At 50.3% G+C, this 18,938-nt stretch overlaps 2 protein-coding genes across 2 annotated transcripts; both read right to left on the reverse strand.

The window, feature by feature from the left end:
• Nucleotides 1–660: 660 nt before the first annotated feature.
• On the reverse strand, nucleotides 661–4,692 carry LOC100902219 (E3 ubiquitin-protein ligase ZNF598). The gene is made up of 15 exons (XM_029112065.1): nucleotides 4,569–4,692; nucleotides 4,273–4,402; nucleotides 4,063–4,183; nucleotides 3,877–3,949; nucleotides 3,596–3,794; nucleotides 3,275–3,484; nucleotides 3,038–3,172; nucleotides 2,713–2,841; nucleotides 2,267–2,618; nucleotides 1,936–2,181; nucleotides 1,586–1,756; nucleotides 1,383–1,499; nucleotides 1,189–1,273; nucleotides 952–1,100; nucleotides 661–849 (listed from the first exon to the last, which is right to left on the reverse strand). The coding sequence occupies exons 1-15, from the start codon at nucleotides 4,690–4,692 to the stop codon at nucleotides 661–663; spliced, it is 2,430 nt and encodes an 809-aa protein (XP_028967898.1).
• A 5,147-nt stretch (nucleotides 4,693–9,839) lies between these two features.
• On the reverse strand, nucleotides 9,840–18,333 carry ple (tyrosine hydroxylase ple). Its single transcript, XM_029112066.1, has 13 exons — nucleotides 18,280–18,333; nucleotides 13,573–13,720; nucleotides 13,376–13,464; nucleotides 13,115–13,298; nucleotides 11,836–11,924; nucleotides 11,676–11,743; nucleotides 11,508–11,558; nucleotides 11,183–11,328; nucleotides 11,012–11,097; nucleotides 10,611–10,787; nucleotides 10,277–10,506; nucleotides 10,064–10,154; nucleotides 9,840–9,947 (listed from the first exon to the last, which is right to left on the reverse strand). Exons 1-13 carry the CDS (start codon nucleotides 18,331–18,333, stop codon nucleotides 9,840–9,842), a joined length of 1,521 nt encoding a protein of 506 aa, XP_028967899.1.
• Between the last annotated feature and the right edge of the window lie 605 nt (nucleotides 18,334–18,938).

Here is an 18,938-nt window from a genome sequence, read left to right on the forward strand (position 1 = left end):
ACGAGAAATCATTTGGACCCCTACTCATCTATACTTTGTGAGGTCGCGGAAGATTCACATTTATATGTTCCCACGATGGGGATCAGAGAAAAAACGTTTCCCTTCTTCCCGAAGCTCCGAGGGGGTAGGCGGCAATGTGTCGAGGGATGGCACGGAAACCGTTCCCGGCTGACGGAGCTTTCATATCGTCCATCGTCGACGGCACTGGGGATTCTCTAGACCCTAGGCTCTAGATCACGGAGGAGCTCAGGGATTACTCTATTTCGAATTCGGCCCCGTGCCCCGGACTCCTCCTTGAAACAGCAGTAGGATTTCATCCCATTCCAAGCATAATCACGACATGGAGGACAGTTCTCATGGGTAATCGCTACCGCCATCATGTCTTGTGAGACTACTAATGGGGGTGGAGCCCTCCTCTATGCGGAGCATCCTCATTCCAGATGGAGGGAACCGCAGATACATTCCGTGGCATACGAACCCACAGAATGGACAATTCGACAACAATCTTCAAGGATCCTGAGGGAAAACATTTAATCGCGCTCACTCGCTTGAGAGAGCGGATCAATTGAAGAGTCGTTGAAACCGTTTGGAAGGCGGCGCCCATCGTTTTAAACACAGCAATCTCAGCCAATCATAGAACATATTGTCAATGGTTTGTACTCAATGTGCCTTCTGGTGAGCTTGTGCGTCCTCGGGGATCGTGATCTGACCACATTCAGAACAGCGCGTCCAATCTCGGCCGTTCGTTTTCTTTTGCATGCCGTATTCCGTTTTCAGATTATCGTATAGCTCTATCAGCTCGTTTTGCTTCTCAATATCGGGAATGAGGCATACCAACTCGACGAACACCTGTGAAGAGTTTCCGAAAATAAGCGGCTCCCGAGACTCTCCATCGAGCGAAGGATCGAGATGATCAAATTATACATCTCCCAATTATCCGCAGAACCTCACTTTCGTAAACTCGCAGCTGTCGCCGAATAACTGCAGGCAGCCGTGTACGAATTCCTCGCCGGAGATTAGGCCCTTACGGAAATTCGTCATCAAGAGTCGATATTCGGTCACGTGTTCGGCGTTACCATTCAGCAGAAGCTTGAGCAATCCTGATGGAAATGCGAACATTCAAATCAGAAGTCTCTCATTTATTAGACGGCATCCCGATTTGACTTCAGGCAGCTAGGCTGTACTTGCCCAGGAATTCAGTCGTCCTCTTTGTGAAGTTTGGTGGCTGGATGAAGTCATCGTTTGAGCGATTTTCTTGGCCTTGCTCTCCAGGCTAGCGGGGGAAAGGGGGATTGGAATTCATTATCATATATATCATATAAACTTTATAAAAGGCTAATGCGATTTGGCGACCTTGGTGATCTGTGAAGGAGTGAGCGTACCCTGATTCCTCTATACTTGGACCTCGGTGGCCGGAAGAAATTGCCGGGCTCCGCAGGCTCCGGCTCGGCGGGACCGAGTGACGGGAAATCCTCTTCTCTTGGAAGTTTTTGTCTGGCCTGTGTGGATCAGAATGATGTGTGAATGACTATGGTTTCGTAGGGAGAACGAGGAACTTCGCGGGAAATACGAGACCTATTCATACCTTTTTCTCACTCCGGAGCTGTTGCACCTGTTGCTCGGGTCCTGGGTCCGTGTTTGCCGCCCACGAAGCACTTGGGGACTTGAGATCGAGATCCGATGGAGACGTATGTGTATTCGCGATGTTCAAGCGATTCACACCACTTTCGAGACGACTCCTCGAGACATCGGTCAGCTGAGGGGACAATTTTCCATGAGCAGATGTTTTTCGCGGAAATCCGGAGCGATATATCATCTCCTTCATCGACATGACGAGAAGTTTCACTCACTCCATCGGATGGAAAAAAATTCACAATACCTTCCTACTTCCCCGTGATCTGACTCGGAAGAATAACACGGAAGAGAGGAACTCACTCTGAAAGCTGCTGGAGTTTTCGAATTCGAATGATTGGTCGGGGCGAAACTCTGTTGCTTCTTCGAGGACGAAGAGTTCATACCAACGCTCGTGGAAACGCCCATCGGTGTCTTCGTCCGAATAGCCTTAGCTTGGCGCTCCTTAGCGTGTTTCTTGCCGACCGGAAGAGGTTTCAAAACTTTACCGAAATCCGAATCACCGACCGGCTGCGGGAGGCTCGGGAATGTCTCCGACGTTATTTTAGACTGAAAGGGACGATTTGCTCTGACTATGGACGACCAATGACCGCAACACGACGACGATATAGCATCATCATTCAAGAGTACTGACACATTGGACCGGGGCATGCGGAGCCTTATATTGAGTACCAGACAAGGCTGTGAGGGCCGTCTTCTGAATGGGGCGTCCAGCTTTCGATTTCTCCCTGACGATCGGCTTGAACCACGTATGTGATGTCGATGGGGTGGAGTCCACAGATTCACCTAATGAAGGAAACTCGTCTGCGGAATTCATCGGCGAATTCATTTTCGCAGAGTACCTCGGTGTGGGTATCAAGGGGCGGCTGATCGAAGGGTTTCCAGATAAACTCGGAAAGTCGGCGGTGGACGTCGTGTCCACAGGCTGAACTGACCGGGCTCCGTCCTCTTGATCGGCGATCCGCTCAAGTGAGGGTCGCCGTCCTCTAGAAGGAAAAATCTCCATCAATGAAGACGTCAGGAGTAAGGTTTGGATGCATTCAACGATTGAACGATTCCGTCAGTCAGCTGGTAGATTACCTCCCTCTGCCAGATGTCAAACGGTCTCTGTGATTATCTCTGTTCCCTCGTCGAGCTCCAACGCCGGAATTATCCCCTCTGAACGTGTCTCTTGCAGGTGGAGACATCGCGAAGTCTTCGACCAAACTCCTGCATTCAAGTTATTAGTGAGAGGATCTTAACGGAGAACCCGCTCGAGTTCGAGCGTCCAGAGCTGCTCGACACCAATTCATTGGTGACACGAAAGAGCGAAAAATTGGCCTGGCCTATCGAATACAGAATTAACGCGCATCACGATTCTGTTAAGAAAAAAATATTTCTCCTGAATAGATATTTCTTCACTGACCGCGCGGCTCGCTGTTCATCTCGGCTAAGCGAGTCCGAATGTTTGGTGGCCACGTGCGCCTTATATTCGAGCTTCGTCTCGAAAGCCACAAAACGCTCCGTTGCGCATTCTCCTTGATCGCATACGAAATGATCTCTGCGGAGGGGAATTGAGGAATAAGTGCTTGGCTCGCTCCAACCGGAGAAACGGCTCCATAGTCACAGGGTGACGCTCGGATGTCTTGCTCGTTGGAGCTACCTCAAGAAATGCTGATGCAGGTCTTCGTATGCCGCATAGTATTGTTGCAAGCGACACGCGGCATTATCCCGCTGGCAGATGAAGCACGAAAAATGATCGACTTTCAGATGTTTGTACAGCTCATCTTTATCGAGATAATGGATATCACAGAAGTCACAACGAGGATGGCCCTTATGAGACTTGTCGTTGAGGTCTCCTTCTCGCAGATGTCTGCAGCAGCAAAAGAGCGTACGTATTAAGACACTATATCGTAAACAGGTGGTTTAAAATCGGATGCCTGCACCTCGATTATCGATAGACTCCCTATATCAGACTTCTTACCGTCGCAAGTCGCTCTTGGAGTATGCTTGTCGTTCGAATGTGAAGAGCTTGAGGTGTTCTACACAGAGGTCACAAAAATATCTCTTATGGTCGCGCTGTACGTGATCCCGAAGAGCGTCGAAATTTCCATAACACGCCGGGGGATGACTACGTTCTCCACTGCGTTCAGATATGTTTGCTCGTCGTACACATTCATAGCCTGCAGCGTGAAGAGTAGTAAAAAGAATCCATCTCGTGTTGAGAGATGAGTTGGGGTCGACATGAGACATGAGAGCACTCACACTTGTTGGTCAGGAGTTCGCTGTATTCTGAAGAAATTTCTTCTGTCTCGAACGATATGCCGAATTCCTCCGCCTGGAAGGGTAATGTAAAGTTTCCAATGAAGAAGTTTCTCAGGGCTACGTCTCCGGAGAAGTGGATGATCAGGGTCTTGGCTGCGGGATTACGGCAGGCAAGATCTGACAAACCTTCGAGTGCATTTCCTTATTTCTCAAATCTTCGAAGGTGGAAATTCCAGCCACGAAGAACACTTCATCTATGTCGGCGCGGCAAACCGGGCATTCGTTGGTCTCGCATAGTACACGGAGTCTGACGGGAAAACGTGCTTCAGGAAGGGTTTCCGAACCGAAGCTAGAGTGACCTCCTTACAAGGCAAATTCAGGGGTCCGCGGACTCACCTTGTCGAGCAAATGTGACACACGGGGTGATCACACAAACCGACCGCGAAGACTTTGATTTCGCGGCAGCAAACGAAGCACTCGTTCGCTGACGATTCAAGCGAAGAAGAGTCCTTGCAATCCACTTGATCTCCCGAGAGTCCAGTCGATGCTCCATAATTGTCTGCAAGCCTGTCTTCACGCACGCTACGGGAACGACGATGAAAAGCAGCTCGTCAGCATGATTACTACAATACGTATATAAGCTCGTTCGATGTCAGCGCCCAACGGTTCCAGAAGTCACGTTTCCGACTCACTTGCGGTGAGGTCCTGGAGGTCTCCGGGAGCGCGCGTACCCTCGTCCACGGAACGCTGACATGTTCGTTCCTTATCCTGCAAAGACTCCAGGTGTGACACCGAATACCCGGTATCGATAGTCATGCCACTATCGAATCGACATTGTACGAACGGAATGAAGAGCTGGCGCTCGAAAGATACCCGAACGAATGAAACCGCTTTCCTTTCATGCAGAGCCCCCGGATCGAAGGAGGTCCTGAGGACGAGAGCTTCTGTCGAGCACGCCCGTCTGCTTCGACAGTTCGAACGCGCCCGACGAGAATTCACTTGAACAATCTGACTGGTCTCACCTATTGATCGCCGGCGGAGAATACCGTCGGGTCAGGCCTATGCTCCGATATACCGCTTCCTTATGAGACCTTTCCTTTGCCTTGTCGATGAGTCCCGGCCGTTCAGCTGCACCTTGGTGATTCTCGTGGAATCGCTGTCGACATGCGTGGAGCACAACAATTTCGGTACACGACCAGAACGCGGCACAAGACCTGCTTAGGCTTGGGCTCTTGTGGGCTGTCTCTCGGTTCGCTAGTCAGACTCATTGACACACCATGGTGTTACTGTCATTCCACGCCCTGTTGGAGCTCGGACGAGAAGAACCGGGATTTTGTCAGCGAATAATACTCCTAATCTGTGAGAGGACTGGAAAGGTCGATGATGATCTTTACTGATTGTCTCAAGCGACCGGGCGGTTTCCTCGGCCGATTCCGTCCATCAAAGCAAGCTCTGTATAATGCTAGATGCATAAAATGTAAAATAGCATGACGATACATCGTATGTACGTGTCGAGCTGACGGATTCGGGAACTTCCTCATCGGGTCCGAATCCTACCTTGGGATCGAATATACAGTGTGGTGTCTTAACCCATCGTGGCCGAAAATTCGTTGTGTTGGAGCGATCAGGGGATCGGCATTCGTGGATCCTACTTGAGAGATGTCATGTTGACGTGAAAACGTCTTTAGTATGGCTTAGGTGGTCGGTCGAATGTACTTCGTCTTTCGTGTAACGTTTGTCCAACTTCGGGGCCATCAAACTCCGCTTGTGCGGTTCGCATCGTGTTCTAGTTCGTCAAGACTTGAAGCAAATTTATGGTGGCTTCTTCCGTCCAATTTTTGCGGAATTGTATCGTCGTTCTGGTCATCTTCAACAGTCTCGAAAAGGCCCCTCCGAATATCGTGAAATATTGATAAATAACACATTTGCCCGGCGGTGAATGAATACTCCAGGACTTGCGACAGCTGAGCAGATAGGCCAATTTGTAGCGCACCCGATAGAGTGTACATTCGAAACCAGAACATCTAGGAGGGGGCAAGCTTGACGAATACAACTCGACCCGTTCGCGGATAGCGTACCTAAATTTATCCGCTTCGGCAGATTCTATTCTAATATGGTTTCTAACGACGATGTACCAAATATCAGTTCGAAGGAACGGCACTTCCCACAACTGCGGTGGGCAGCTCATTCCAGAGGAAGCATTATTTTCTTTTCCACATGGTCTCATTCTCAGGATGAGACCTAAACTAGCAAGTCGGAAACGCGAGGCGAGAAGAAACGCGAACCGGACCGGCAAAAAAAGCGAAGACGAGCGCGGAGCGCGTTGCTGAGCATTGAGCACGGACTAGGGGAACGATTCGGCCCATCATTGAAACGCCATGTGGGGCTTCCGTCACGAACAGTTTCTCGCACGAGGATCAGCCAGTAGTTGCGGGAGCGATTTTTGAACGTATTGACCCGGATTTGGCGAGATCTCCCGAGCTGTTCCATGTCCGGCAACGAGCATCCGTATACATCTTCCGTAGCTTCGAAGAGAATGAGTTGGAACAACCGTGCAATGTGTGCGATCGGCTACGGTTTGAGCGGGATTTGAAGGCAGTGACAGCTCGAATGGCTAGTATGCTATCCAACCATTGCCCAGGCGAGGATACGATCATGTTCAGACTCTGCGGCAATTGTTTCAGAGTTCGCCGAACAAACAAAATCCCGGCAATGAGAAGGACGAATGGATATGTGTTCCCCCCTAAGCCATCGAACTTCCCGGACTTAGATCCCATAACCGGAAGACTGATCTCCCCGCGAATACCTTCAATGCAGATCCGTCGCCTACGTCGAGAGGGTTCTTATGGTATCATTGACCACGTGATAAATATGCCCGCGGATGTTGACACTATGGTGCGATCCCTGCCGCGTGGTTTAGATGGCGAATCCGCATTCAATGTCAACTTGAAGAAAAAAATTATTCATAGATCATCATACATCAGCGGATTTCTGAAAAAATCATCAGTGTGGAGATGGCCACAATATTTGGTCGAGCGACCCCTCTACAAGCTTCACAATATCAAGGTGGATTGTGGTGTCTTCAAGGATTCCCTCATCGGAGCTGATTCCATAGCTGATGACGGTATGAACACCTGGATCCTAGCGATGCATTTGAGTCCGAATCGATTAATTTACGGCAACATACTATGATGTAGATTGCAGAGCACTGTCTGAATAATTTTCTCTTTATGTTCGATCATACTCTCTTGAATACCTCCATACACCCTTTAAAAGAGGTTAGGAAGACGTTTTCACGCCTCCATTACGGTAATGTCCATGGCACTACCACTGTGACTTTTTTTTTGTAGGTGCACATTCTTTCCTCGGCCAGGGTGGAGTTCGACCACTCAATTATCAGAATGAGAGAGGGAGATCTCCAATGTAACACTAGTGACGGGAGTCTTCCGCGAATGACGTGACGGAGGAGGCGGCACCTCAGTAGGCGCTCCCGAGGACGGGCTGTTGTTTCGGGATGTTCATGTGAAGGATTTCCGTGCCTCACTGATGGGGATCTATATCGGATGCCTGGTCGGTTTCGAGCCTACCGGTAGGCTTCTCTGCTCGATCCTAGAGCAGCGAGCAATTACTATAATAAATTCATCCTTCGATCGAGAACAGGCCATGTGCGTCGCGCGTTGCTGCGAGCATTCCCGTTTTCCCCTTGTTTTGAGGTCTCTGCTTGGTTCTCAGGCTCTCTGTTTTACGTTTCTCTTTCATTTTCCCGTTTCCCGAGTGAGAGGGGTGCGGCGGTGCGAGGTCGGAGTTTGGGCTCCCTTAGGAGTTCTGGCAATATCTTCCAGGAGTGATTGTAGGAAGACCGGGATCCGGCTGATGACTCCAAACGATGACCATGATCTACGATTCGTGATTTACACGTCGATTCGTCTGTTGCAGCCAAGTCATAATCCTTAAGATGAGTCTACCACTGCTCATAGTCGGAAAAGTGAAGCTCAATCCTAGCCGTATTCTTTCGCCGCGCTTGCTCCGCGAGTCTTCATCAGTCGGGCTTCAGCTTCTCATCCTCTCCAAGAGTGTTGTCTGTGTAGCCCCTCCAAGCATACCTATACTCAACCATTCCCGAGCGAGCCGATCATCGAAGGGACCCGGAGGTGTGAGACGGTTGATTCAGCCCGAATCGGGCCCTTCGGAGGCACTCCCTTGAGCTTTGACCCTCCTCAAGTTTTCGCATACGTTCGAACAATCGACAGGATTCCCCGCGAGGAGCGCTTCTGAGACAAGCTACTTTACAGACGCGGCTCCCCCGCGTGGTCTAGCTCGGAACATTGGCGTTCATAAAGGGACGTTCGGGGGACTTGACTCAATTCCTGCGAGAACTATGCGTTCTCACAGATCCGTCGTTCCTTTTCCGTTTGTGGATGGCCTATCCTTCAGACTTCACTATGTACAAGGATAGCGCGATCGAGCCGTTATGAGAGCCCTTCGAATTCGAGATCTGCTCCTAATGATATCCTCGAGCCCAAGCATTGCAGGGAGGGGAAGGGGAGCGGGGACGTGGGGAGGAAGCCGCCATGCCGCGCTGCCTCCCATGCACCTTGTCGATATACCAACTCTCGGAAAACATCACAAGTGAGCTGTGCATTTCTGCGTTTCCTGGCCCCGTTCTCTGATGCTGAGGTCTGGATGGAATGCGTCGAGAACTCTCATCGAGGTTTTTTTTGGCTCCTGTACATGAGTACCGAGAGGCTCCACCTCCGAGTCATCGAGCTTGCTGAGACAAGACACCGCGGATGTTTCATCTGCGGTGAGCACCACGGTGACAAGGGGGAGGATGTCCGCAGGTCATAAAGAGTTCCCTACAGCCACTTTGATCAGTGGTGATCGTTGATCGTCGTAGGCTCTCAGCGTTTAGAGCGCGTAGGGACATCCAGTGTCTATGGATCCGTTCTTCGGAGGCAAATTGTGGAATTCTCTCCGCTGCCCGCGAGATCGGCTCACAGATGAGACGCAGCGCAAGACATGCGATCGTTACGTACATTCTGCTTGGAATCTTCTGCCAGCTCGCTGTGAGCTGCGATATCTCCAGAGGCATTCTCATCAGTGTAATAAAGTTCCTTTTTCATGCCAATTCGGGGTGATCACCGGGCTTCGCACCTTGCATGAAGCACGAGCATGAGAGACACTCGCAACTCACTACACGATCCAACGGCAAGAAAAAATACTACTCGGATCCATGTTAGGTGCGCCTCAACGGGGTCCAGCTTCTTCCCTGTAATTCTCATTTCCTATCCGTTGAGCGAAGCTCCCAAGCGGATATCTTCGCGGGCTTGGAAGGTTTCGATGGATCGAATAAAGCTATTGACTAATTCGCGGAATTGCGTACAGCATTCGTTTATTCGAGACGACATTGCGGAGAACGATTCGACGGAGCTGTTCTATCGAAATACCCTACGGCTCCTCGTGACACATGGATCAAGCAACGATTCCTCGACTTGGCGACTTTGCTCTGCTCGATGCGATAAATCTTCTGAGTGGAGCATGGCGAAATATATACGTAGACGGCTCAAACATAGGAAGCTTGAGAATGGCGCAACGAGCGCCGACATGATCGACTTGTAACTTGAGTCGTAGGACGTAGGACTCTCGCACCCCTGCCCTCTGCGACACAGGAATCTGGTGCGAAGGCTAGCTTCTCTCCTTTCATCAAGGCTCGCTTGAATAATACTGAGACTGAGGCTGTAGGGGAGTACCCGCGGACGGGGTATGCGTCCGTTTGCGAATAATTGACACGAGAGCTGCGCATGATAAAGCATCAGGATCCGGAACACTGAAGCAGCCGACCCGAAAGATGTACTACTCGAGTCTTGAAATAACAACAGCGATCATGACCATAGAATAAACGAGGTAAAAGCGTCCTCGCTGCCCCGTCGAGTGGAACGCGCTTGACTCGAGCAGCTGACTTTTCAATCGATTTGGATAGTTTTCATGAATCCTTTGGTGAAAATGAAATCCTGCATCGCTAAATAGAGTGCGGAAATCTGGCTCTGAAGCTTATCGATGGCCTTGCACACCTGTGAAGGTCATTCGACTTGAGAAGGATAGCGGTGTCGTTGAAATATGACCGATGGACAGCCCTCACTTAATGTATCTCCCTCCGGAGATCTATGGAAGAGACATGCGAACCCACCTCTTGGGGTGACGTCAAAATAATGACCGAGTTTATGTAAGGGTCGTACAGGATGCTGAAAGGCCGCCTTATATTCTTCTGGACGTAATCTCTGTGAGATTTGAAATCGAATTAGAAGCTCCACCAGGAGGACGATCGCCTGGATGTACTTATCGTTGAGCTTCCACGAAGTATTTAGCATCGACATCGGACCCGTTCGTCTTCAAGACCCACCTGAACTTCGCTTGTACATCAAGAAAGCTTTCGGCCAGAAAATACGTTGGTTGATAATCCTGATCTTGATATTTCTGAACAGCGGTGGTTTCAGGGTCGAATGGGAGGACCGAAGGTTTCGATGATAGAGCATGTTGAATTTCTCCGATCGATGAGAGTAAGCCAGCGCCATACGCTCGGATATTGCTGCCCTCTTTGCAGAGGCCGAATTCCACAGTGAACCAATAAAGCTGGAAAAGAGGGGAGAAATGGTTCGAAATCATCTGCTGGCTAAGTCCGAGGCTACGACTTATGAAGAGAACGAAATACAGGATACCGGTTGAGCATCGCTCACCGTCGCTAATTTCTCGATGTCCTCGTCGCTGACACCTAGCGAGGCAAGTCCTATGTCCTGCGAGAACTCGGCGAATTGTGGATTCGCGAACATAGGGATGTGACCTATCAGCTCGTGTATGCAGTCTGGTTCAGGAGAATGATCCGGGTTCGACGGATGGCGCACATACTGAGTACACTGCGAAAGAATTATAATTCTGCAGAGAGCATCGCCAGGTTTACATACATACATACATACATACATACATACATACATACATACATACATACATACATACATACATACATACATACATACATACATACATACATACATACATACATACATACATACATACATACATACATACATACATACATACATACATACATACATACATACATACATACATACATACATACTTGGAATACGCGGAACGCCAAGGAGGCCAAGAAATCCCTCGCAGTCAGGAGTCCCGAAGCCGGTCGGAGACGGAACCCGCTTTTCCCTTGAGAACGAGGAGGATAAGACGACCTCAATACCCGGGAATAAGAGATTGGGATGGATTTGCTTATGGAGACATTGATGCTCACTCTTCAGAAAGTCCGACACGGCCTGAAGTTGCGGGATAGCATGAGGACCATAGCCGACTTCTTGCTCGAGAATCTCTAGTCCTCGATTGAACTCGGCGCATGAATGTGTCGGAGCGAGCCGCTTGACTTCGGTGTATACGATTCCCCTACGAAATATTTTCCTCCCTGTGATTGTCCACCTGAGACTCACTCAGAGGCAAGCACTGCAAAGCGCCTCATTTGATTCGCTCGAGGCTCACATATGTTGTCTGGTCATAGAGAAATCGCTCATTTGAATCAGCGAGCGATCGATAATATTGAGGATGCATCTCATCAGCGAACTTACCATGTTTTCACCTCGTCGGGGGTATAGTCTGCGTCTGGTATGAGCTGGCCTCTGAAGAAAGAAATCCAGCACTCGATTTGGCTTAGTCACAATCAATTCCCATCCGGAAACTTCTGGATATAGGGGGGCAAGAGCATATCACTCCGTGCTTCAACACAGCCGACTTACTCTTTGTAGTCAAAAGCAACTTCCGCAATTTTTTTCCTCCGGGCTCTGTATGCGATGTCATTGAAACCCTGCAAAGAGTTTCTCGGATAAGGACCCAATAGCAGGATATTCCGAGCATTCTCAAGATCATCCATATAATTGCTGTGTTTCGAGCAGATACCGGGTGATCGGAGTCTAGATCCGGCTCGAATTTGGTGAGCACATGCGTGCAAAAGTCGAGATCCGTGATATGGGATGGGAACCAAATATCTGTAAAGCGGATTCTCAGAGTAAACTTTCGTGGAGAAGAGACATGCGCCACACTAGCGAGCTAGATCCGCGCCGAATCGATGTTTTCCCGGTGCTACGCTGGGGAGCATGAAGAGGGCCGCCGCGCCCATCAGAACGAATGCAGTGTAGCGCGGGAAGCTGTGGAGCAGTTCTATATCCAGTAGCGTATCGAACTCGGGTCTGGAGGGGCTCTAGTTCCACAGGACTTCTGTTCCTAATGCCGAAGTATAGGTGCGGGTCGCCTCTTTGGAATCTCAGCAGAGATTCCCTCTGAAAAATCCTTGATAATGCTCATATCTTGCATATCCAAGGAGTGATAATGAGATATATGTCGGTCCACGCGCCTGTGCGTCTAGCTGTCTATTGTCTCTCTCCGCGCCATACCTACAATACCGAAACATTGCGAGACTTGCGCAGCTCCTATTATGTACGCCCGGGGAGCCTAGCAAGACGCCTCCACTCGCATGAATTCCGACCCGTGGCCTCAGCACACGTCGCTCATTACTATATGGTGATCGTTATTATTATAATTATTATATTATAATGCTCATTTCACGATTAGTATCATCGTTCTACGACCGGGTATAGCAAGATCCGGTGTCCTCCGTCGGAGAACTCGGCCTGTTCGGCTGGGAATTGAAATCCCCCGAGTCGCATACGCCACCCGAGCACATTGTTCGCTTCATCAATCGTTGATAGGCCGGTCGGAGGAGTCAGACCATGCAATGACGTGAAGAGAACCCGGGAGCGAATTTCGTACCTCCTAATGCATCGTTTAGGTCAACCGGATATCATCCCTGAATCAAAGAATGAAAGAAAAAAAACGGAGATATCATATCGAGGGGAAATGTATGGCAGGCTGAGCTCACTCGCGACATCGAGCCGATCGGGAGGACTCAGGTCGGCAAATGTTCGTCCCCGTCTTGGCTGTCGCTCATGGATTGAGGGAACGAGAGCCCAGCTCAATTGGCTGCAATATGTTCCCTCAGGACGATGCTGACGCGATCGCTTCAAAGTACTTGTGAATCCCCCTGTTAACAGTCTTGCTTCTCTTCTGATGCTTTGTGATGTTGCTCAGGGAAACATAACGTCATGGCATCGAGCTGGCTCAGAGCACACGACTTGTAATCAAGGACGCGGCGGCTTAACTGTCTTCGAAGCCTACATACCACCTGCACCAGCCGCTGAGATCTCTTTGACAATCCGTAGGTCGCCAAGACCCTCGAGCGTCAAACTTTTCGTGAACTCCAGCAAATCCAGCCGCTGCATTTCGAGAGTGAGAAAGGCCTCATAATGGACGCAGCCGGCTTGCGGCTGCCTTGTCTCCAAATGAGCCACATGGCCACGATGGGTCTGAAAGAGGAGTGTCACGGTGAAGAAAATTCGCGATGTCTGATATTAAGTGGCGCATGTGACTCCGGGCTTCTCACCTCAACCAGATTGAGAACCTGTCCCAAACCTTCAACGCCTTTCTTCAGGGTGACAACCACGTGGGTCGACGGGCGAGCGTCGGTCTTCGCTGAAATTTCAACAACGATGCTCCAGAGAACTCCTCTGGAATCTATCCTAAAGTATTGGCTCAAGTTTCGTGTCTCGCATAGAATAATAATTAGTAAGAAGTACTTACGCAAGTCGCCGCTGAAAACTTCGTTGATCAGTTCCAGACCAGCGGGGACTTCGATCGATTCGTTGAGCACCATGGAGAGCTCTCGCTTCTTCTGCGTCTCGAACTTCGCATCGTCCACGAGTGAGCGACGACGAGAAGGATATCCTTGCTGGAATTGAGTGATGTCAACCAGGTCTCTGAGAAGGGAGTGGCTCCGAGGGGGTTCTCATGATCCATTTTCTCATAGGGCATATACTCGGACTTCTCCTCTGCTTGTGGATGAAGCACCACAACGAAAAGTGATCGCCCTCTCAACGGATATTCGGAAAGAAGGCTCCGCCATGGAAGGCCGCTGAGAACGTGGACTAGATTAGCATACTTCCTGTTTGACGGAGATTTCAGCGGGCATCCGGGCCCGCTTGGATATCTGACCCACCCTCCCGTTGAGGCCATTTTGTTCGAAAACACGTCGCTGTCTTGCCATGAGAAGGGCAATCAAACATATGGCTTTCTATTCTCATGAGCGCGAACAATATTGGTTGGTATTTCTTCGCTCTCCAGGATTGAGACGAGTTACGTCGGGGTGCAGATAACAAACAGCTTCCCCAGCAGGTATTGGCGTAGCCCGTGGTAGGTAGGGGGGAGGGGAGCGGGAAGGCCGAGCGAGATTTCCCGGTCCTTATCCCTTGCTCCTACTCTGATTCTAGTTGGTCTCTCCGAGGAAAATCCTTCTCATGCTCGTGCTAGCATTATCACGCGGTGGTGGGACGAAAAGCGCGAGCTGAGAAGAGGAGGTAATTCTACGAGGCGCTGCCTCATAATCCCCGGCGTTGGCCGAACAATGACTCTACCTTAATAACGTTATTGTTAGGCGAAAAGTCCGCCATCGACCCTTCTTAACGAAGTCGCGCAAAAGCTCCGAGGATCGGGATGCCCACGGTCGGAGGAGGGGAAGTCACACAATCCGACGCAGACGACGATGAATATATCACATTATTTAAGCTCTCATGCGACACGGGTTGGGTGAACGAATTTATGGGTGAGAAAAAGAGCATATCCGCCTTCTCCTAAGGCCCATGAACGAGTTATCCTCGTCGAATCCTAGTCGTTCGGAGCTGCGGCCAACAAATGGATCATTGTCCGGAGGAGTTAACGGTGAGCTGGGCAGTCCGCGAACTTGAGAATCGTCTGAATCTGTCGGAGCCGCACTGAGGTTGAGCACATCACGCATACGCTCAGCGGAAAACCCCTAAACAGGGTCAGACGGGCGGCGATTTCTTCGCGCGATCAGCAAACTCCTCGGGAGACTGTCAATATCGAGTTCAGCGGTCACATGAAGATGCCCATCTAGATGTGCCGAGTCATAGGGGACGATTGCTATAATTTGGAATAGCCTTATCCGCGGGAACCCAAAGACCCTTCCCTATACTCGTTCGAGATTCCAAATCCGCAATGCTCCATGGATGCGCTGGAGCATGAAATCTCTCATCGACCAAAAATATTTCTCATGCATAGCTTGTTGACTCACGATGTCCCGGGTCGGCCTTGAACGCTGCGAGGAAATGCGCCGCTAATACTCTTAAGGGATGGAAAGTTCCGTCAAGCTCCCGCGTCCGGTCGGAAACGGATGTCGACTGCAAGCACGCCGAGCCCCTCATAATTATTGGTAAGTTCTGCGATGTCTTCCCAGTCGGTCTCCAGCCCAGGGGAGAGTTCGCATCGGCCAAAACTAATGATGGATTGTCTCACAGCACACCGCCTCGAGGAGCCACAGACATTGGAGATTTCATCGCGAATCCCGCGGGAGTGAACATGAACTTCAGATATACCATGGATGGCTGACTAGGACTCATTACCGCGGTATTCAGATCATTTCTTCACCTTGCCCTTGTCAGGAAAGATGCGTGATGGGAGCTATTTTCCGGACTCTGTCATCATTCAGCTGAGTTCCATCAGCTCGTTTAAACGTGAACTCGCGGAGGATTCTACAGTCGGACCCGCTGATAAGATTATCGTGTACTTCATATCGAGGGGAAGCTCGAATCAGATACTTACTTGACCTCGTTTCAGACACCGTTCCCTCTGTATTCGGGTCCTACCTAAGAAAACCGGCAGTTCGAGAGAACCGAATACGGGAGAACGAGTCCGACTGCGATTCGCCGCGTCAAGCCTGATTCCACCTCGAGATCAAGTCTGGGAGGTCACATCTGCGGTGGGGTTTCGCCATCAGGTACTTCGGTTCCGTGGATCAGTCTGTCGTCGTTTCTCCGCGGCAGATCGGCTCCAAGACCTTCGCTGGAGCGAATACCCTCGGAGTGCAAATTCTATCCGAAAATTGCCACAGAGGTCCAGAGAATGCAAATTCATCCACGAAAAAGCCTTTCCACTCAAGCTAGCGGAGCATACCCTCGATTCCCACAAACGACATTTGATCGCTCCGGCACCTGATTTCCCAAGTCCGATGAGGAAAACTCTCGACCCCTGCGCGTTATATGTTTGGGCCTGAGAACGCTGGTAGCTCACCAAGCATTGCCCGATTATTATTTTCCGCCCTGGTTCGATTCTCAATCTACAAGTGATCTCCCGAGACTTCGCGGGTTGAGGGTTCCCTCGTGAATTCAGTTGATGACTCAAGCTTCAATGGTAGGGGTGATTGTGTGATGGATGGTGCTGCGATGTAATCAGAAGATGAACTTGAATCACACGGGGGTGCGAAAGGGAGACTGCGGATCTACGGGGCTCACCAGAGTTGCGTAAACCCCTTTCTGAATGACCGGCAGCCATAGCATTATTCCTTATGCGTTCCCACATCGAGTCCCGGAGTCGGCTAGAGTAGATCATTACAAAGAGGCGGAATTCTCGAGACGTCTGTTTCCGAACTGACATTTACAGGCTCCGAGGGCAATGGTTTCTGGCCATGCACTAGCATCTTTCTTGGTCGTCCGAGCTACCCTTGATGGAAACAACTCTGACGAGAGAGCCCGAAAGGACGGCGGTAAGGTACCAAACTCTTATTCAGCGCCCTCCTTTTGACTCGAGGGAGAAGATCCCCCGGAGTGCATGCGAGGTGTTCTGCGAGGCCTTGTTTGCCCTAGTCTCTGCAACGCTAATCCGATTGCTTTTCTGTTGCCATCTGTACTGTTTGCGAGGGACCTGTTTGAGGGAATTCTATTATACGCAGCACCTCGATAAGATTGAACGGAGGAGAGCCCGGAGTCTGATGGTCAGGCGGAGAAAGAATGAAACGTGAGCCTCGTCTTTCTCACCGAGACGACTCATCAATGCTGCGCGCGAGTTTTGATTCTGAGATTTGATCTGAAGCAATCGAGCTGTGTACCAAACGCAACGGAAGATCCGAAATCAAGCGGAAGGAAGCCGACGATTCGTATCCCGGGCTTGCTAGTCCTCTCATGACCCGTGTCCAATGCGCGGCGTGCATGAGATCTGGGAACAGCTCAGAGGGGCGATGGGTTTCCCGAAATTCGGAAGCGCATCAGTCAGCAGGATATCTGGAAACACTCAGCCCATCGACAGGAACAATCGCGCTCCCGACGTATGTACGTGTGTAGATGGGACGGTGTTTAGCTACTTAATGCGAGTCCTCACCACGCATGTTTCCTCTTCACCCTAGTAATTGCGACTCGTGAGTTGCTCCAGATAAGTCAACTAAGTTCTCGGACAAACGTTTGGGGGTGATTGGTAAATGATCCGAATAAAACGCGGGTGAAGCAGACGTCTATCTATCTGCCCAAGGGAATGAGGCTCAGAGAGCTCTAATTGATGTGGGAACGGCGCCAAGAACAGGTCCTGCCGGCCTGCAGTTCGATACTCACGAAGAGAGTGCTTCTGACAGGTACAAAACAGGCCTCCTTATTGGACAGAGCAACGACATTCTGGAGTACAGTCTCGGCCTCCGGAGCTCAAACTTCAATCGAGGAGTCAAGCTTCCCCAAACATAGTCATTGTTAGACTCTTGTGCAACCCCATTGGGTGATCGGGCTTCTTTCGCCGATCTCAGATCTATGGTCCTTGAGGTCTCTCGCACGCCAGAGACTAATGAACTCTGATACCCGATCTCGGGGCTCGCGAGAGCCGCCCAAGGATCAAGCTTATCCCTCGATCAGGTCCTGTTCTCATCTAATCCGTTCTGATTTCTCTATTTATTTCGACCTCTGACCTTCATAAGTCACCAGGGAATTCTGGTGTTTTCGGTGAGACGCTAAGATTCCTAACTAATCTCTCAACGTAATTGTTTTCCTCGATTATACCTCATCTTGCACAGAGGAACGAGAACGATTCCCCTCAGGAGTGTTGTTCCCAGATTCTTCCGAACCTCGGTCTCATCCCAGGTGTCGAAAAGTGCCAATAGTTCCACGATCCCGGTCATCCGTCCTCGGAGGGAAACTGACTGCATTCCATATAATTTCCGTTCGACGAATCATTGTCGCGATATCGACCACCTTACAGGACTACTCAACCTATATATCCTGTGCACTATGGTAATTTAGGAGTCGTGACGATTTCTACGAACTTCGTTGGGGAGAGGGCGCGAACTACTAAGTTCTTTCTACCCCAAAACCTCCATCCGAAGCGGCAGATTGCGGGTGTCTTGAAGTTGCCATCGCCCAAAATCGCTTCTGTTCAGAGACTCCATTCATAGAAGACTAGAGTGAGTCAGATACGCGAAAATAGACACAAGCGGTAAGTAAAACGGAAAATCACACTTACGTCCACCGAGTAACTCTTGATTGCGAAACGGGCTCTGCTCAAAGCGCTGTTCATCGCGGCTCCTTCGAGTGAGTTCCCGAAGAAAGAAGATGATTTTTGAGAACTTCGGCTGACTGCAGGCCAAGCAAGTCGCTCAGTTTTCTTGTCCGAGTGCTCGCAAGAAGGCAGAAAGCAAGAGGGTATACCGAGGTCGCAACTGAGGGGTTAGTGGCGAGCGGGTAAAGTTTTCGCTCGAGTCTTAGGTCCACTCGCGCAGCCGGCTAAGCCCCGCCTCCGCCTTCCCCGCCCCTCGGAGGAAGCTACGCACTACTGAGCATCGGGTATAAATGGAGCTAGTGCCATTCAGGTTGGCGGCCGGCAGGCCGGATGGTTCGTTGGCTAGCTAGCTCCTGCCAATATCCCGACACTTCCCTCACTTCCTCACTTCCTTCCTATATCCCTCATCCACTAAGTGGGCTCCACAGGTTGTCCGCAATGCGACCTGTAGGTAGCTGTTAGGTCGGAAAATGTCATTGGAAAACTCTTCCCGAATATCCGACGGGGAGTTGCTGAAGCACAGTTGGATGCGGTTCCTCGACTCTCGGGAAACACTCTGGTGGCCCGATGCTCGACACCCGGCTCATCGAGTCCATTCAAGGGTCATCGACAAGCCACGACCT

This window comes from Galendromus occidentalis, unplaced genomic scaffold (assembly GCF_000255335.2).
Source record: "Galendromus occidentalis unplaced genomic scaffold, Mocc_1.1 scf7180000077483, whole genome shotgun sequence".
NCBI classification, from domain to species: Eukaryota; Metazoa; Arthropoda; class Arachnida; order Mesostigmata; family Phytoseiidae; genus Galendromus; species Galendromus occidentalis.